This window comes from Aotus nancymaae, unplaced genomic scaffold (genome assembly GCF_030222135.1).
Source record: "Aotus nancymaae isolate 86718 unplaced genomic scaffold, 86718_ANA_hifiasm-v0.15.2.pri h1tg000002l, whole genome shotgun sequence".
NCBI classification, from domain to species: domain Eukaryota; kingdom Metazoa; phylum Chordata; class Mammalia; order Primates; family Aotidae; genus Aotus; species Aotus nancymaae.
In genome coordinates this window covers 27,538,204-27,554,538 of record NW_026988413.1, presented here as the reverse complement: position 1 = coordinate 27,554,538, position 16,335 = coordinate 27,538,204, and the positions used below count along the sequence as shown (strand labels likewise).

General features: G+C 42.3%; 1 protein-coding gene and 1 pseudogene across 1 annotated transcript in view; both read left to right on the top strand.

Annotated features, from left to right (window-relative positions):
- The window catches only part of STRIP2 (striatin interacting protein 2), a 53,458-nt gene that overhangs the window by 25,528 nt on the left and 11,595 nt on the right, over positions 1 to 16,335 (top strand). Inside the window, exons 13-18 of the mRNA XM_012474118.3 lie at positions 73 to 144; positions 2,748 to 2,822; positions 3,830 to 3,927; positions 4,400 to 4,526; positions 7,119 to 7,219; positions 10,456 to 10,522. Of these exons, the coding sequence (XP_012329541.1) occupies positions 73 to 144; positions 2,748 to 2,822; positions 3,830 to 3,927; positions 4,400 to 4,526; positions 7,119 to 7,219; positions 10,456 to 10,522 (540 nt within the window). The remainder of the gene's footprint in view (positions 1 to 72; positions 145 to 2,747; positions 2,823 to 3,829; positions 3,928 to 4,399; positions 4,527 to 7,118; positions 7,220 to 10,455; positions 10,523 to 16,335) is intronic.
- On the top strand, positions 15,758 to 16,215 carry LOC110568893 (small nuclear ribonucleoprotein G-like; annotated as a pseudogene).

The following is a 16,335-nucleotide window of genomic DNA, read 5'->3' as shown; positions in this document are numbered from 1 at the left end:
AATTTAAGTAAGAGACTGGTACACATGTGAATGAGGCTCTCAGCCCTTGCTGATATCTCCTTATCTTGTCAGCACAAGTATATCTCCATCGCAGATGTGCAGATCAAGAATGAAGAGGAGCTGGAGAAATGCCCTATGTCTTTGGTGAGCCAAGGAGGTCCTGCACGGGAGGAGGGTAGAAGAAAGTCTGTCTGCTGTGCTGTCACAGAGCATGTGTGCATGCATTCATTCAGCATATTAGGCTCTAACTGTGTCCCAGGCAAGACAAGGTCCCTGCTTTCATGACATATTGAAGTTGGGAAAGAAAGATAAAAAACAAAAGTTAAGTAAACCAAACTCTCAGAGAATGGCAGATACAATGAAGAAAATTTAAACAGGATGACATGAAAGAAGCATCAGTAGACTACTTAAGATTGGGCAGTCAGAGTAGGTAGAGCCTCTGAGAAGGTGACATTTAAGCCAAGATCTGAGGGACAGGGAGCCAGCCATAGGAGCATCAGGGGAAAGAGCATTCCAGAGAGAACAACCTTAGTAAGGGGAAAGCAGGCTCAGAGTGTCAGAGGTAATGAAAGAAGGCTGTTGTGGCTGGACCACAGGGCCGAGGGCCTGGATCCTAGAGGTGGAGTCAGAGAGGTGGCCTCAGGCCACTTTGCAGAGGACCTGTAAGCAAAGGTAGGGAGCTTGAAGTTGACTCACAGTCAAATAGAAGGAAGCCTTTGGAGATTTTAAGCAGGGGAGTGACATGATCTGATTTATGTTTTTAAAAACATTAGCTTCTATGTAAAGATTGGACCAGAAAAGCATAGAAGAAGCACTCCAGGGAGATTAGCAAGGAAACCCTTGAAATAGTCAAGGTGAGAGATGATGCTGACCTGAATTTGGAGGTACAGCTGACAAGATTTGCAGTGCATTTGTATGTGGATAGAGAGGCAAAGAGAGGAATCAAGAATAAGTACCACTTGCCAGGATGTGGGGGGAATATCAAGAGTTCTGTTTTGGTCATACTAAGTTTTAGACACCCATTAGAATGTGGAGCTGCAGGCAATAGGAAATACAAGTCTAGAATTCTAGGAAGAGGGCTGGCTTTGAGAAATAAATTTGAGAGTTGCTTGTAACACTTATAGGCAGTGTTAATTAAAGGCCATAGAACTGGCTGAGATAACCCAGAGAGGGAGTAGAGACAAAGCAGAGGATGGAACACAGGACAAAGCCCTGGGGCACACCAGCATGTTGAGTGGGGAGGGATGTGTCAGAAAAGGAGCCAGAAGAGTACGAGAAAGACAGTGAAGTGGCTCGAAATCCAAGAGATTATGATAGCATCATAAAAGCTAAGAAAAGAAAGTCAAGAAAAAAGGAGTGATCTGCTGGGTAAAATGCTACTAATAAGTGGCATGTGGTAAGAACAAAGGTGCCCATTGGATTTGGCAACATGAAGATAGTGACCTTGATAAGAGCAACTCTAAGTGAAGTAGTGGGACCAAAAGCCTAATTGAAGTGTGTTGAAGGGAATGTCAAGAAAGGAAGTAGATGATCTAAAAGTTTTGTGAAGAGGAGGAGAGAAAGTAGATGGTAGCTGAAGGAGAATGTGAGGTCAAGGAAAGGATGTTTTATAGATGAGAGATACTAGAGCATTTTTTTGTGTCCTAAAATAAATGATCCAAGAGAGGGGATAATTGTAGGACCTAGGCATTCAACAAAGCAAATAAGTGTGAGATCCTGAGCACCAGTAGGAGATTGGTGTTTGTTAGAAGCACGGTGGTTCATCCATCATGTCAAGAGGAAGGAAGAAGATTCTTTATAGATTTGGTGTTGAGAAAATGAGTGTGTGCCTGTCTGATTGCTTCTGTTTTCTCCATGAAGTGTGACGCAGGGTCAGCAACTGTTTAGGGATGATGGGGCAAAGGAATTGGTTTGAGGAGAAGGAAGATGGTATGAAATCAGCCTTGTGGAGAGCAGGAAGGCAAAGATGCCAGGATTGCCAGGCTCTGTTGAATGTCCATTTAGGATTTATGTCAATTTAAGCAGCAGATGAATTATGTGGGACAGAAGGAGCCTGGTTATTCTTCCCTGCCTCAGAGTCTCATGGCAGTGACCCCTTGCCCTGTAATAGAGGGACCTTATGGGAGAAGGGGAACTGCATTGGTGAAAGATGACAGTGACCTGAGCAGCCTATTGGGCTCTTGAGGCCCCAGCCTCCCCACTCTTACAAAAGGGTTAGTTAATGTCATCAATGGGACAGAGATATTTGTATATGGGGGAGCGTGTCAGAAAGGAGAAAGTGATGTAGGGGCCAATGGAGAGGGGAAGAAAATCATTTCCATCCACTTAAAAGCATCTTTGCTAATATTCCTTCCTGTTTCTCCAGGCCATAGGTTACCCAACTTCCTTTTAAACCCTCACTGTTGAGCCACCTACCTCTCCTTCCAGGCTTATAGAATGTTCTAGAGTTCTCAGCCTCAGATTGACACCATGGGAAGTGCTTCTATATAGGGCATCTGTTCCAGTATCCCAGGTCCTAAGAGGTCACCCAGGCCAGCCTGATGGTCCTATTGAAGAGTAAACTAGGACTCAGAGAATGAATGTGACTTATCCAAGCTTGTACAGTGAGTCATTAACACAGCTAGGGTAGGAACCTAGATCTGACTCCAAGCTTAGTGCTCTTTTCAGGTCACCCTTCACAACCAAGAAAATAAAGCCTTTGGTCACCTGGAAAGTGGCCTTGGCAAACCATGTATTTCTTGCCATAGGGGGAAGAGGTGGTACCAGAGACGCCATGTGAAATCCTCTACCAGGGAATGCTGTACAGCCTCCCCCAGTATATGGTAAGGAGGTGGCTAGGCCAGAGCTGCCTTTCTCTGCTGCAAGGAACAGACAGCTAAAAACCATTTCAAGCTGATCCATCCAACACTTGAGCTTGTTTCCTGAGCCTTTGCCCATTTGGCAAGGCATTCTCTGACATGAAACTTCTGACTTTCCTCAGTGTTCCTCGATGGTACTGTTCTCCCTAGTCCTTCTTTGGGAGGGGTGGGGAATAAGTTGAGTTTCTCTACAGGATACATTGGGGACCCTCCTCTGAGATAAGTACTGTAGACCCTTTGAGATCTGCTGTGGTCTGTCATATCCTAGATAGCCTCAGGCTGGGAGTGGAGAAGATGCCAATGGTTTGGGTTAGAGGAAGGAAAAGAGTGGGAGAAGTTGGGCTTATGCCTCTCACCTTATTTCTACACACTGTCCCTCCCACTCTATTCCTTCCATCTTCCCCTTTGGAAAGAACAGTCTTTTTTTTTTTTTTTTTTTCTGAGGCAGAGTCTCACTTTGTTGCCCAGGCTGGAGTGCAGTGGCACGATCTTGGCTCACTGCAACCTCCACCTCCCGGGTTCAAGTGATTCTCCTGTGTCAGCCTCTCAAATAGCTGGGATTACAGGTATGTGACACCATCCCAGCTAATTTTTGTGTTTTTAGTAGAGACTAGATTTCGCCATGTTGGCCAGGCTGGTCTTGAACTTCTGACCTCAAATGATCTGCCTGTCTCAGCCTCTGAAAGTGTGGGGATTACAGGCGTCAGCCACCAGGACAGGCCCTGGAAAGAACAGTCTTGAAGCAGAACAGCGAATGAGCTCCCTCTGGCTTTCTCTTTATCCTCACGGGCGGGCCTCTCAGGACTGGGCACCTGTTTGGTCTTCTGGATGCTGGAGAGAGATGGTCATTGAGGGAAGAACTTAGAGAATGACTTTAAAACACTTTTCACAGGGCTTTTAAGGTGTGGAAGAATCACTGCCTTGCCGAGTGGGTTGGACAGTGGTGGATTTCTTTATTTTCTACTTTCCAGATTGCTCTGCTTAAGATTCTGCTGGCTGCAGCTCCCACCTCCAAGGCTAAGACAGATTCTATCAATATCCTGGCAGACGTCCTACCTGAGGAGATGCCGTGAGTGCTTCAATGGGGACAGCTGCTGGATACTAGCTGTCTTGTCTGCAGGGTCTCTCTAGTCCCCACTCACCTTGTTAATACTTACAGAGATTGTCTCCAAAGAGATCTCCCCCTCTCTGCCCACCTGTACCCCCTTTCCCCTACAGGGCTTTCTGCTTGGCTCTTTTTAGCTCAGAACTCAGGATCTGGAGGGTGATACCAGTGCCAGCGACTGGCTGCCCAGATACATGGGTGAACATTGCCAAGGGATGAACTTGCCAAAAGAGAGAGACAGAAACAAAGAAATCAGTGGAATATTTCTTCAGACAGGCTCATAAGTGGTAACTCTGGAGGTTTCCCTGGCACAGAAGTTCAAGTTTCCGAAGTTCTGGCTCTCATGTGTACATTGTATCAGACCCAAATACCTGGATCCCTACAGGGCTCCCTTTAAGGCCACTCTCTGCGCTAATACCTTCTCTCCCCATTGTAGCATCACTGTTCTCCAGAGCATGAAGCTGGGCATCGATGTGAACAGGCACAAGGAGATTATTGTAAAGAGTATCTCTACCCTGCTTCTGCTACTCCTTAAACACTTCAAACTTAACCATATCTACCAGGTGAGCAGTTAGCAGCTCTTCTCCACAGGTCTTGGATGTTTTCCAGGCTCTGTCTTTCAAAGGAAGGATACGAGGGCCCTTATAATCCTGATGAGCATCTTTCAGCCTTTTCTTTGCCCTCCCTCAGAGAATCTGGCCACCCATTGCATGAGCTTGGGGTAGTATTATGGAGTGGGAACTGTCCTAGAAAGGTACAGATGTCTGTGTCCCTTGTAAGTTATCCCAGGGTTATGGATAGGAATATCTAGGTTCTCAAGAATATGCCCAGCCAGTTTTTGAAACAATGCAAGAGAGAGTGCAAACATTTCACACAAATGGGGGGAAAAGTATGTTGACCATACTTTTCTACATGTGAAGCACTTTTCTAACATTTGAGGTATATTCTGAATAAGGCACAGTTCTGGCTCTTTGGGGCCTTGAAATCTTGTAAAGGATACAGATATATAAGTAACCAATTATAGCGAGATAAGTGCTCTGATACAGGTAAGCACTGACTGCTATGGAAACACCTAATCCAGCTTGAGGTGGAGAAGAAATGACTTCTAACCTGAGTCCTAAAAAAACAGATGCTAGCCAGGATATGAGAATTGTTAGGGAAGGAGGACAGGAGGCATTTCAGGCAGAAAAACTAATATGCAAAAGTCCAGAGGGGCAAGAGAGAGAGAGCAAAGTACCTTTAGAAACTAATTAAATGTTGCTGGAGTTCTGTCTGGGGTGGGGAAAGATGATCATGGCCTGGTGATACGTGAAGCTGAAGGGATCAGCAGGGAGCAGATCATAATCTATATGCTAGCACACAATTACTGAGCACCTATCCTGTAACCAGCACCCCGTTAAGCTTATTTAGGCCTTCATTCTCTCCACCCTATGAAGTAGTCTTATTTAATACCTCTTTTATAGATGATGAAATCGAAGCTAAGAAAAGTTAAGAAGCTGCTTTCCCATAAAACATTGTTTGCCATGCTAAGGAGTTTGGACTTGGTTTCATGGCATTGCAAAAATACAGGGACAAGATGGGGATAGCAAATGGATGCTCTTGTTTGTGAGGAGACCACAGGGAGAATAGGAATGCTTCTCATTCTTGCCTAGAGGCTCCACCCCATTTTCCTCCTAAGAAGTCAGAATCAAGCTTGCCGGTAGAAGAGCAGGTCCTCAGAGTACATAGAGGCTCCTGCAGGGTCTATGTCCATAGCCCTATCAACCAGGGTATTTTTCCACTTTCATACTTTCAAAGACATCTTTGGGTATGTTCGGTTGCCCTGGGTGCTCCCACTTTTGCCAGTGTTTGCTGAGTAGCAGCGGGGCTGGGAGGAATAGGGGTAGGTAGGAGATAGTGTTTCTAGTGTAAAGAGAACAGAGAACTGTGGATGTATGTTTACTTCTGCTTCTCTTGGTGGGAAGTATGTGGATTCATAGCTAGACAGGTGGGTGGCTTGATGGGCCTTGGCAGTGTGTGTCAGTGAATCCTGACAGGGCCACAGGCACATCTCAAACTAAAAAAAGATTTCCATCAGTTGATACTGGATATGTATTGGCTCTTCTGTCTGGGGCTTTGGAAAATACCCTGGATTTTATAAATAAATAACCTTACGGGGAGAAAATAATGAGCAGAAGAGGGAAGTGGTCTTGTCATAAGCTGACTACCCTGCTCTAATTACATACCCAGGATCATTAGGCAGCTTGTCTTGCTGCTTGGCTACTTGTTGGTGATCAGAGAGCTGAGGATTTAAAACACCACAGTTCTCTGCTTTTTCAACCTCATTTCTATACTGTCCCAGCATACCAGTTTCTGGATCTGGAGATAAACTGTATTTGACACTCCTTAGTGTATCATGGGTAATAAAAACCCCATGACACTGCTCTTATGGCTACTTGCCCTACTAAGTTATCCTGTACACAAACCACATCTGGATTGGAGAGATGTGGAGAATGAAGTCTCCACGTTCTGATATTTAGCCCATGAAAGACACCTTAGACTTCTCAGTGCCGTATCTGTTGGCTGAAGGGCTCTTGTGCATTCATTCATTAAAATACTTACTAATATTCTTTTCCCCCTCCCCCCGTACTCCAAGTGGCCAGTATACTTACTGATATTCTAAGTATTAAGAAGAATATGGTGTGCCAGACAGACTGGAGCTGGAGCCCAGTGGTTCATTTGGTTATTATATGCTGTCACCATCCTGACTGAGTGATGCCAGCAGTTGCCAAGAGTAGGCTGCAGCTGTCCCTGCTATATCAATCACAGTTGAAACATTATGAGCCAGAGGTTTGGTATGGAAACCAACTCCCTCAGGGAGCCTTCCTTTCCTGTTGGGCTTAGGAACAAATCTCATAGCAATTCTTTCTCTTTATTGGAGTAGGATTTTATTTTCTGGCTTCTTTGCTTTGTGCTTGTGACATATACTGCACATTATCCCCTTCCATGTAGGATGGGCTGGCTGAAGATGATTCTTCCCATTTCCTACAGAGGAAGACTGATAACACAAGTAGATAGTAGATATTCTCAGGAATGGATATTAGATTTGTACTTCTCTTTTTTTCAAACATTCTTCTCCAAATTAGCAGCCCTTTCTGCTTTGATTTTTAATTCAGTTTGAATATGTATCGCAACATTTGGTATTTGCCAACTGCATCCCCTTGATCCTGAAGTTCTTCAATCAAAATATCTTGTCATACATCACTGCCAAAAACAGGTATGGACTCTAGACAGGTTTATTTCAAGGGGCTTTTTTGGGGTGGTTGAGAAAATTACATCATCGAGCCTTTCAGTTTTTCTGATGTCCCTAGTCCCTCCTGTCTTAGAGTTGTTACTGTTAAATTTAATTTTCTTGAAGTGTTAGCTGATAGAGTATATAGTTTGCCTTCTCTGGGGAGTTATTTGTATTTGAATAGTTTTGAACACTGAAAAATGTCATGACTTAAAGAAATGAAGTGGCAATTATGAATTTTTAGCTTTGTGTCAGGCAGATGCAGGGATTGTTCTTTGTGAAACAACCTGCTTGTCTGGCCAGGCCTTATTTTAGGGTAAATCATAAGTTGGAGCAATTGGAACAGTTATGCTGCTCCGTAAACTGTAATGTGTTATACAAAATTTGTAACTGAAGGTAGATGATAGAATTTACTGAGGTACATCAATTTGTAGTTTAAAAAAATAAGGCATTTCACATTCATCATTTTATTTAATCTCCTCAGCAATTCTAAGAGTTGTTATAAGTTTCATTCTCATTTTGCTGATTAGGAAACAAATTCAGAGATGTTACTGACTTGATCAAAATTAACATGTTGGTGAGACCCCTTAAGTAAGCATCAGAGACAGGATCAGAACACAGGCTTCTATGTGAATACAAATTGCTTTCCATTCTTCCAGTCAAGCAGGGACTTGGGGATTACAGAGCAGATCCTTGTTCCTTAATATTCTACTTTCACAAGAACTGGAAATATGTTAATCAGTAGAGTTTACCAGAGGTAAAATTCCTAAAGTAGAAGTAAGAGGGCTAGTCTCATACTTGGGGTGACTAGAGATATTGCCACACTAGTCTGTCAGTACTACCTGAAATCCCACCATGGAGATACAGCATACTTATAGGTAGCTAAAAACACACACATACACTCCCATGGAACCTGAAGTCATGAGACCTGGATTCGTGACCTGGATCTGCCACTTACTAGTTATGTAATCTCAAGCAAGACACTGTTTCTCTGAACCACAGTATTTTCATCTTTAAAATGAGAATACCTCTTCTGACTATAATCAGAATTTTATAAACAGTTAATATTAGTGTATGTAAGATTGCTTTAAACACTTTACCTTGGGGGTAAGCTTTGGAGGATGAGTTTTTCCTAACTATATGGAGACCTGTGCACTGACCCCTTTAAAAATGGCACTTCAGATGTGCTACTTGAGTTACCAGGGAAAATGAAAGTACAGGTCAGGCTGTGTCAGGGCCACAACTGCATGCAGGCACCTATGTGTATCAGTTAACACTCTTGGTTAAAGGTAACCAAAACTAGCTGGACTAGACTCATGCAGAATAGTCACTTTGTCAGAAGGAAATGTCATCTTGAGGAACCTAGGACAGCAATGCAGCTCTGGACCTCTGGGTTGGCCTGTAGTGTGGGGAGCCCAGAAAGCCTTCCACTTCTATCTGTAAGACACCAGGCCTCTGTATTTCCACTTCAGTTTCCTCTCTCATGGACAAATTTATCAGTCTGCTTTGTTTGCTTATCAGGCTACTTGGTGAAATATGTCCATATGAGCTAAACATGCCCCACCTCAGAGACTGAATTGACTCTCTAATCCCTGTTCCAGATTCCCTGGGTTAGAGGTTCACTCCTAGATCAACTGTGGCTAGCGGAGTGGTATACAGAAACGGAATGCTCCTTCTGCACCCATGGACCTAGAATGGGAGGGATAGACAATTCAATAGATGTCCATTTGGTTCAATTTGGAGTTAGAAGAGTGGTAGCAACAGCCTACACCTTTTGCTAGGTTGGCCTGAACAAGATAGTTCTCTTATTTCCCACCTTTAAGTTTTACTTCTGAATGATCTCTGAGAACTTGGAGCACTCATAGCTCATTATTGCAGAATTTTCTTATCGCTCTTAGAATTTAGGTGTTCTAGATACTTGCAAATTAATTTTATGCCCCCTTAGGCTAGATTTCAGTTCACTAAGAGAATGGAACAAATTCATCTTTGATTTCCCACCCCCATTTCCTGGTTGCCAGCACCTGCTTTGCCACAGGGCTTTGTCAGTGGGAGGTGGGTGGATAGGTGAATGAGCCAGCCAAGTATGTTCATCCTAATGGAGCAGTATAGAACTGGCAACCCTGGGAAAATCTAATAGAGTGAATGAAGATGATGAACATTACATTCATCAATGAAGATGTGAAACATTACAGGTAGTTTCACAGTATCCTTTCCCAAGCTGACACTTCTCTCCTACCCTGGTCCTCCAGGTTATCTTTGTCTGAATTTCTTGGACAAAGGTAAATATTTCTGGCCAAATAAATTGTTGCCTTTTACTTGTGTAGAAATTTTGACTTTTAAAATGTAGAGGCAGGTTCAAGGAACCCCATACTCATCTTTATAGCCACTGCTTTGCCAACATCCTTTATCAATTTCCAACTGCACTAGTTCAGATAGATTGGTGTTCCAAACCAAATGGAATGTCAGAACCAGAAGGAGTATTAGAGATTAGCTAGTCCAGATTCTGTATTGTGTCCATGAAGAAGGGAGAAGAGGAAAGAGAGAGCTGTCATTTATTTTGTTACTATGTCCTTGTCATAATGCAGTGCCTTATTTCCTCTCCTGACTCATGCCTGCTTCCCTGGACTCACCATAGACCTTGTAGCCTGCAGTCCCCCACTGTCAGCTATTACCATTCTTGAGTTACTAGATTAGCCTTACTATAGGAAGCTGCCCCTGTCTCAAGCTTCCTTTAGGAGTGGCTTCTGTAATCATTCCCCAGAGCTCCCAGCTTTCCGAAAGACCTGGTGAGAGACACAGGAGGATCATTTCATCTTCACATCCTCAGATTGTTATCAAGTGGGATCGGTTTGAGCAGTGTCTGTGAGAGCACAGTTATATTCACACATACAATTAAATGCAGAAACACAAATGCACTCAAGTTTACGTATTCCTTTAAAGAAGCAAGGAGTGCTAAGAAAAGAGGTTCTCTCTCTGCTTTCTTTTGCATCTGCCAGATGGGGGCCAGCCTTAAAGAACTCATTGGTTCCTCTCATGACAGGAAAGGAGACTGGAGCCAGAGTTGCCTGACACCAGAGCCCTCAGTTTCAGCTGAGGTCACTAAGCAATTTGGGAAATGGATAGGGACTGCTGGAGAGAAATAACTCCTGCCCTTTTCAGATACAGCCGATTCCTGCTGTTGCCATTTACCTAAAGCATGTCCTTATCTCTGCATCTTGCAGCATCTCGGTCTTGGATTACCCATGCTGTACCATCCAGGATTTGCCGGAGCTTACTACTGAAAGTCTGGTAAGCAGATGGGGATTTGGTAACCTTTGAAACTGCTAGGTGGCAGAGGTTGGCATTTGCTCTTTCATTTCTTCTCCAACCCCTTAATGCCCTGGTTTGAGAGTCTCAGATCAATGAAGGTATATTGGCAAGAGCACATACAGATGCAGCAGGGGTTTAGAGTTGCTGACCCAGTTGAGAAAGATCTGGAAAAGCTTAGCATAGCATTTTTCAGAGAAGAGGAAAGAGCTAGTGAAAAACACTAAGGAGGAGAGGGAATTTAGAAAGATAGTGGGACTGAAATTGAGTGTGAATATCTATGCTAATAGATATTATTCTTTAATGCAGGAGAATCTCTGCTGGTCCAGCACAAATAATTATCTGTCCTCTTTCGCTGTGCTACAGGCAGTTCACTTCTTATTTCCATATAGGTTATAAAACCTAGCAATGTGTACTTGAGAAAACACCTTGTCTAAATCTCTCAGAGGCACAACTCTATATTGCCACAAAAGGATAGCCCAGAAAGTTTCTCATCTTGAAAACAGCTCTAGGCAAATCAGAAAAGTCACTGAAAGCTATTCTGAATTCTATGAAACTGACCAACAGCCATACTGAAGATGAGGTATCTACCTCATCATGTATTGCCACAGCTCCTTAGATATGCCACAGTCCATACCTCCGGCCTGTTGCATTGTAATTGTGCATTTGGGTCTGTTTCTAAATTTGACTGTAGAATCCTTGAAGGAAGAGATAGCATCATCATTTTTATATCTTTAGAGTCTAGCACCTTGTCTGGTACATTGAAGAGCTCAATAAATGTTAAATGATTGAATCATGACACAGACCAATGGGTACTACAACCCTTTGTTCTCTAATTGTAATTCCTGCAAAATGTTGAGTCAGAAAAGTATATTACGCAAAAAAGAATGATAACCTCTGTGGTACAGGTTTTATAGAACCATAGGATTCTTGGCTGGAGGGAACTTAAGAGCCATTTGATCCAACCCCCTTATTTCAAAGGTAAGAAACCTGAGGGCCCAGTGAATGAAGTGACTTGTCATGGTTTACTCCTCATAGGTGACAGAGCCTGAAGTAGACATGAGTCAAAAGACCCATATCCTGAGACATCAACCTAGCACTCTTCTTTACCACTGGGATAGAGAGATTCCCTTCTTATTTAGATGTGACCTCGGCAGCCACAGAAGTTGGAAGCTTTTATTTCTACAGAGAAGTAATAAATTGTCTAACCCTCTTTATGTACATGATGCTATTCAGTCTTTTTTAAAATTTTTATTAAAAAAAATTTTTTTAGACCAGGCACGGTGGCTTACGCCTATAATCCCAGCACTTTGGGAGACCGAGGAGGGTGGATCATCTGAGGTCAGGAGTTCAAAACCAGCCTGACTAACATGGTGAAACCCCATCTCTACTAAATACAAAATATTAGCAGGGCATGGTGGTGCATGACTGTAATCCCAGCTACTTGGGAGGCTGAGGCAGGAGAATCACTTGAACCCAGGAGGCGGAGATTGCAGTGAGCAAAGATCATGCCATTGCACTCCAGCCTGAGGAACAGGAGTGAAACTTAGTCTCAAAAAAAAATTTTTTTTTTTCCCACACTACACAGATGTACCTATTCAATCTTTGAAATAACTCTGTGAGATTGGTATTACTATTTTATAGATGGAGAAGTTAAATAGCTACCAAGATCTTTCAGGTGAAAGGGGCAGTCAGGGTAGAGACATGCATCCCTGCCATTCAGAGTTGGAATGAAGAATACATTTTCCACAGAAACAGTGGTACACAGTAGCCTTAAAATTCTGCTATTAGTAGGGTATTTCAGAAGATAAAGTCAACTTTTATGGCCTGAATTTATTTCTTTATATAATATGTTCCCTATTTTCAGTTCCAACCCCATTGGCTCATATATAGGAATTGACAGGAACCACACTTTCACATCTCTCCCAATTGACCTTTGGAATATGTGCATAAAATTATTGAAATGAAGTGAACATAGTAAGTTATTATGTTTTCTAAGAAGACTTTATTATTATCCCAGAATGAAAGTATGTATTTATTCTTCCTAAAAAATAGTCATGCTAGGTAATTTGCTTCTTTCTGTGAAGCAATAGTGGCACCTGGTGGTTTCATTTAGTAATCACAGAGGTTTTTTTTTTTTGCTTGAATTTTGAATGTAAGTGCTTCCCTGAGCCCAGTCATGGACTAGAGTAACTAGTGAGTCTACTCCACTTAGGTATATCTAAACTGGTGACGTCTAGGCTCAGAAAATGACTAATGTTCATATGAGTAAGATTTATCTTTTTTTTTTCAGACTTAACCAATTGCAAGCACAGAAAATGTACTGGCTATTTGAATGTATAGGCTTTTCTTCTTTTCTTTTCTTTTTTTTTTTGAAACAGAGTCTTGTTCTGTCACCCAGGCTGGAGTGCCGTGGTGCAATCTCAGCTCACTGTAACCTCTGCCTCCTAAGTCCAAGTGATTTTCCTGCCTCAGCCTCCCCAGTAGCGGGGACTACAGGCACGTGCCACCATGCCTGGCTAATTTTTGTATTTTTAGTAGAGATGGGGTTTCACCATGTTGGCCAGACTGGTCTCGAACTCCTGCTCTCAGGTGATCCACCCTCCTCAACCTCCTAAAGTGCTGGGATTATAGGCGTGAGCTATCACGTCTAGCTATAGGATTTTCTTTAAGTAACTTTTGAAGTTTTTTTCCTAACAGTAAAATCAATAATATATATATTGCAGAATGTTGGAGAAACAGAAAAGTATGAGGAAGAAAAGTACTCTTATGCCACCTACAGATAGCCACTGTTAATATTTTGCTGCAATTATCATATATATATTAACTCATAAACACATTAACAAAACTAAGACTTTATACATAGATGTTTCATTGGACAGTAAGATTTAAATGTTCACAGTATCATTTTATTAAACATTCTAGAGGACAATTTTTCTTTTTTCTTTTTTGAAGACAGGGTCTTGCTTTATCACCCAGGCTAGAGTGCAGTGGCATGATTTTGGCTCACTGCAGCCTCAAGTTTCTGGGCTGAAGTGATCCTCATACCTCAGCCTCCAAAGTAGCTGAGTGTAGTTAGGACCACAGGCATGCCAGCATGCCAGGCTAATTTTTGTATTTTTCGTAGAGATGGGGGTCTCTGTGTTGCTCACACTGATCTCGAGCTCCTGGGCTCAAGCAATCTGCCTTCCTTGGCCTCCCAAATTGCTGGGATTACAGGCGTCAGCCACCATGCCCAACTGAGGACATAATTTTTAATAGTTACATGTAATAGTCCACTGTTTAGTTTCAAAAAATGATTCTTCTCTGCTGTTGGTAGACATTGTTTATGTTTTCCTTGTGTAACTCCAAAACAAACATCCTTGCACATGAATCTTTTTTTTTTTTTTGAGACAGGGTCTCGCAATCATTCAAACTGGAGTGCAGTGGTGCAATCACAGCTCACTGCAGTCTTGACCTCCCAGGGTCAAATGATCCTGCTACCTCAGCCACCTAAGTACTACAGGCACACATCACTATGCCTCACTAATTTTTAAATTTTTTATTTTTTATTTTTTTTAGAGATGGGATCTCCCTATTTTGCCCAAACTGGTCTCAAACTCCTGGGCTCAGTGGTTCTTGGCCTCTCAAAGTGCTGGGATTACAGGTGTGAGCCACTATGCCCGGCTGCACATGAATCTTCTATTATTTCCTTTAGATTCCTAGAAGTGGAATAATTGGGCTACAGTAGTCTTTTTTTTTTGAGACAGGGTCATCCAGACTGGAGTGCAGTGGTGCAATCACTGCTCACTGTAACCTCCGCCTCCCAGGTTCAAGCGATTCTCCTGCCTCAGCCTCCCAAGTAGCTGGGATTATAGGCATACGCCATTTACACCCAGCTAATGTTTGTATTTCTAGCAGAGGTGGGGTTTCACCATTTTGGCCAAACTGGTCTTGAACTCCCGGCCTCAAATGATCCACCCACCTGGGCCTCCCAAAGTGCTGGGATTACAGGCATGAGCCACTGTGCCCGGCCTGGGCTGAGGTAGTTTTGATTTATATTTTTTCAGTTTTCTGAATTTGAACTGAATTCAGTTCAGCTTCATTTGAAACTCTAAGCAGCATGATGAACATGAAATAAAGGTAGCGCTAACGGCATATTAATTTCTGAAGTCTTCCCATTTTGTCTAAATAATTAGCTTTAGATAGATAGGCCATCCTCACCAATATATTGAATAGTTTCCCCACCCACTTGGTACAGGAAGACTAAAAATTTGTGGATTTCCAAATGTCTATATTCATATTCTATCCACTAAGCTAGGAAAAAATTGAAATAAAATTCCAAACTTAATTGAAAGATGGTGAACGTATGATTATGTGGAAGTTAAGTGTGGTCTTTGAAAGGAGGTTGCTGCAGAAGGCAGTGGATGTGGGCTCAGCATGTATTTTGCAATGCTTAGCACCTGACTGGTTGTTGAGAGCGGTGGTATGAAATGTAGGCTATGCAGGGTAATGCTTTGGGGGATAGAAAATATTAAATCTTATATATATATTGTATTGATCTATTTGTTCTGTACTTATGTGTATATTCTACAATGTTATTTTAAAACTATGCATTTATGAGTAAACAGACATGCATTTCAGAGACACACTGTAAATATACCATAAGTTATATATCCATTTTCCATGAGGTATTTATACAAAGGAAGGACCATAGATAAAATTTTTTTAGCATTATGTCAATTTTCCTGTTGGTCACTATTTCTGTAATGGGTTCTTGGGGAGAGTAGAATCTCCAGGATGATTTTTCAAACTCAACATACCCAGGTATGTTAGTGCCCCTTACTGGGGCACTTGTAGTTTGTTAAACTTTCCCCTGTAATCCCAGCACTTTGGGAGGCCGAGGCGGGTGGATCACGAGGTCAAGAGATCGAGACCATCCTGGTCAACATGGTGAAACCCCGTCTCTACTAATACAAAAAATTAGCTGGGCACGGTGGCGCGTGCCTGTAATCCCAGCTACTCAGGAGGCTGAGGCAGGAGAATTGCCTGAACCCAGGAGGCGGAGATTGCGATGAGCCGAGATCGCGCCATTGCGCTCCAGCCTGGGTATCAAGAGTGAAACTCCGTCTCAAAAAAAAAAAAAAAAAAAAAAAACTTTCCCAAACCATCTTGAAATTTTCTTTTCTCCTTCCTCCTTATCCACTCATTTCATTGAGAACCATTATTCTCTTTTAAGCTATCTAGATCTAGGTCCTTAATCTAGCAGTAATTTATCACAAACCTATATGATAAAAGAATTATTTTATAATGATGTAGGTAAAGAAAATCGAAATTGAAAAAAAATGCTGACAATTGATTGACTAATGAGGTGGGTGATGCCAGATGCAAGACTGCTGGGCCTACTGCAGGAGCAAGAGAGAGGCCATGCATTCCATCTCAAGGCATCTGTGACCCTGTAGAATAGACACCATAAGCAAAGCTCACCCTCCTGAGTTGAAAAAATTTATGGACAAGAAGTTTTCATTGAAATTAAATGGTGGCAGACATGTCCAAGGAATATCATGGGATTTGATCCCTTTATGAATCTTGTGATAGATGAGTGTGTGGAGATGGCAACCAGTAGGCCACAGAGCAATATTAGAATGGTGATAATATGAGGAAATAGTATCATCATGTTAGAAGCCTTGGAATGAGTATAAATAATGGCTGTTCAGCAGAGAAATCCATGTCCCCTCTCCAAAGAGCCTGTTTTACTATGATGTAAAAATTAGGTAATGTACATTTTTATTTCAGACTTTTTATATTAAAAACTT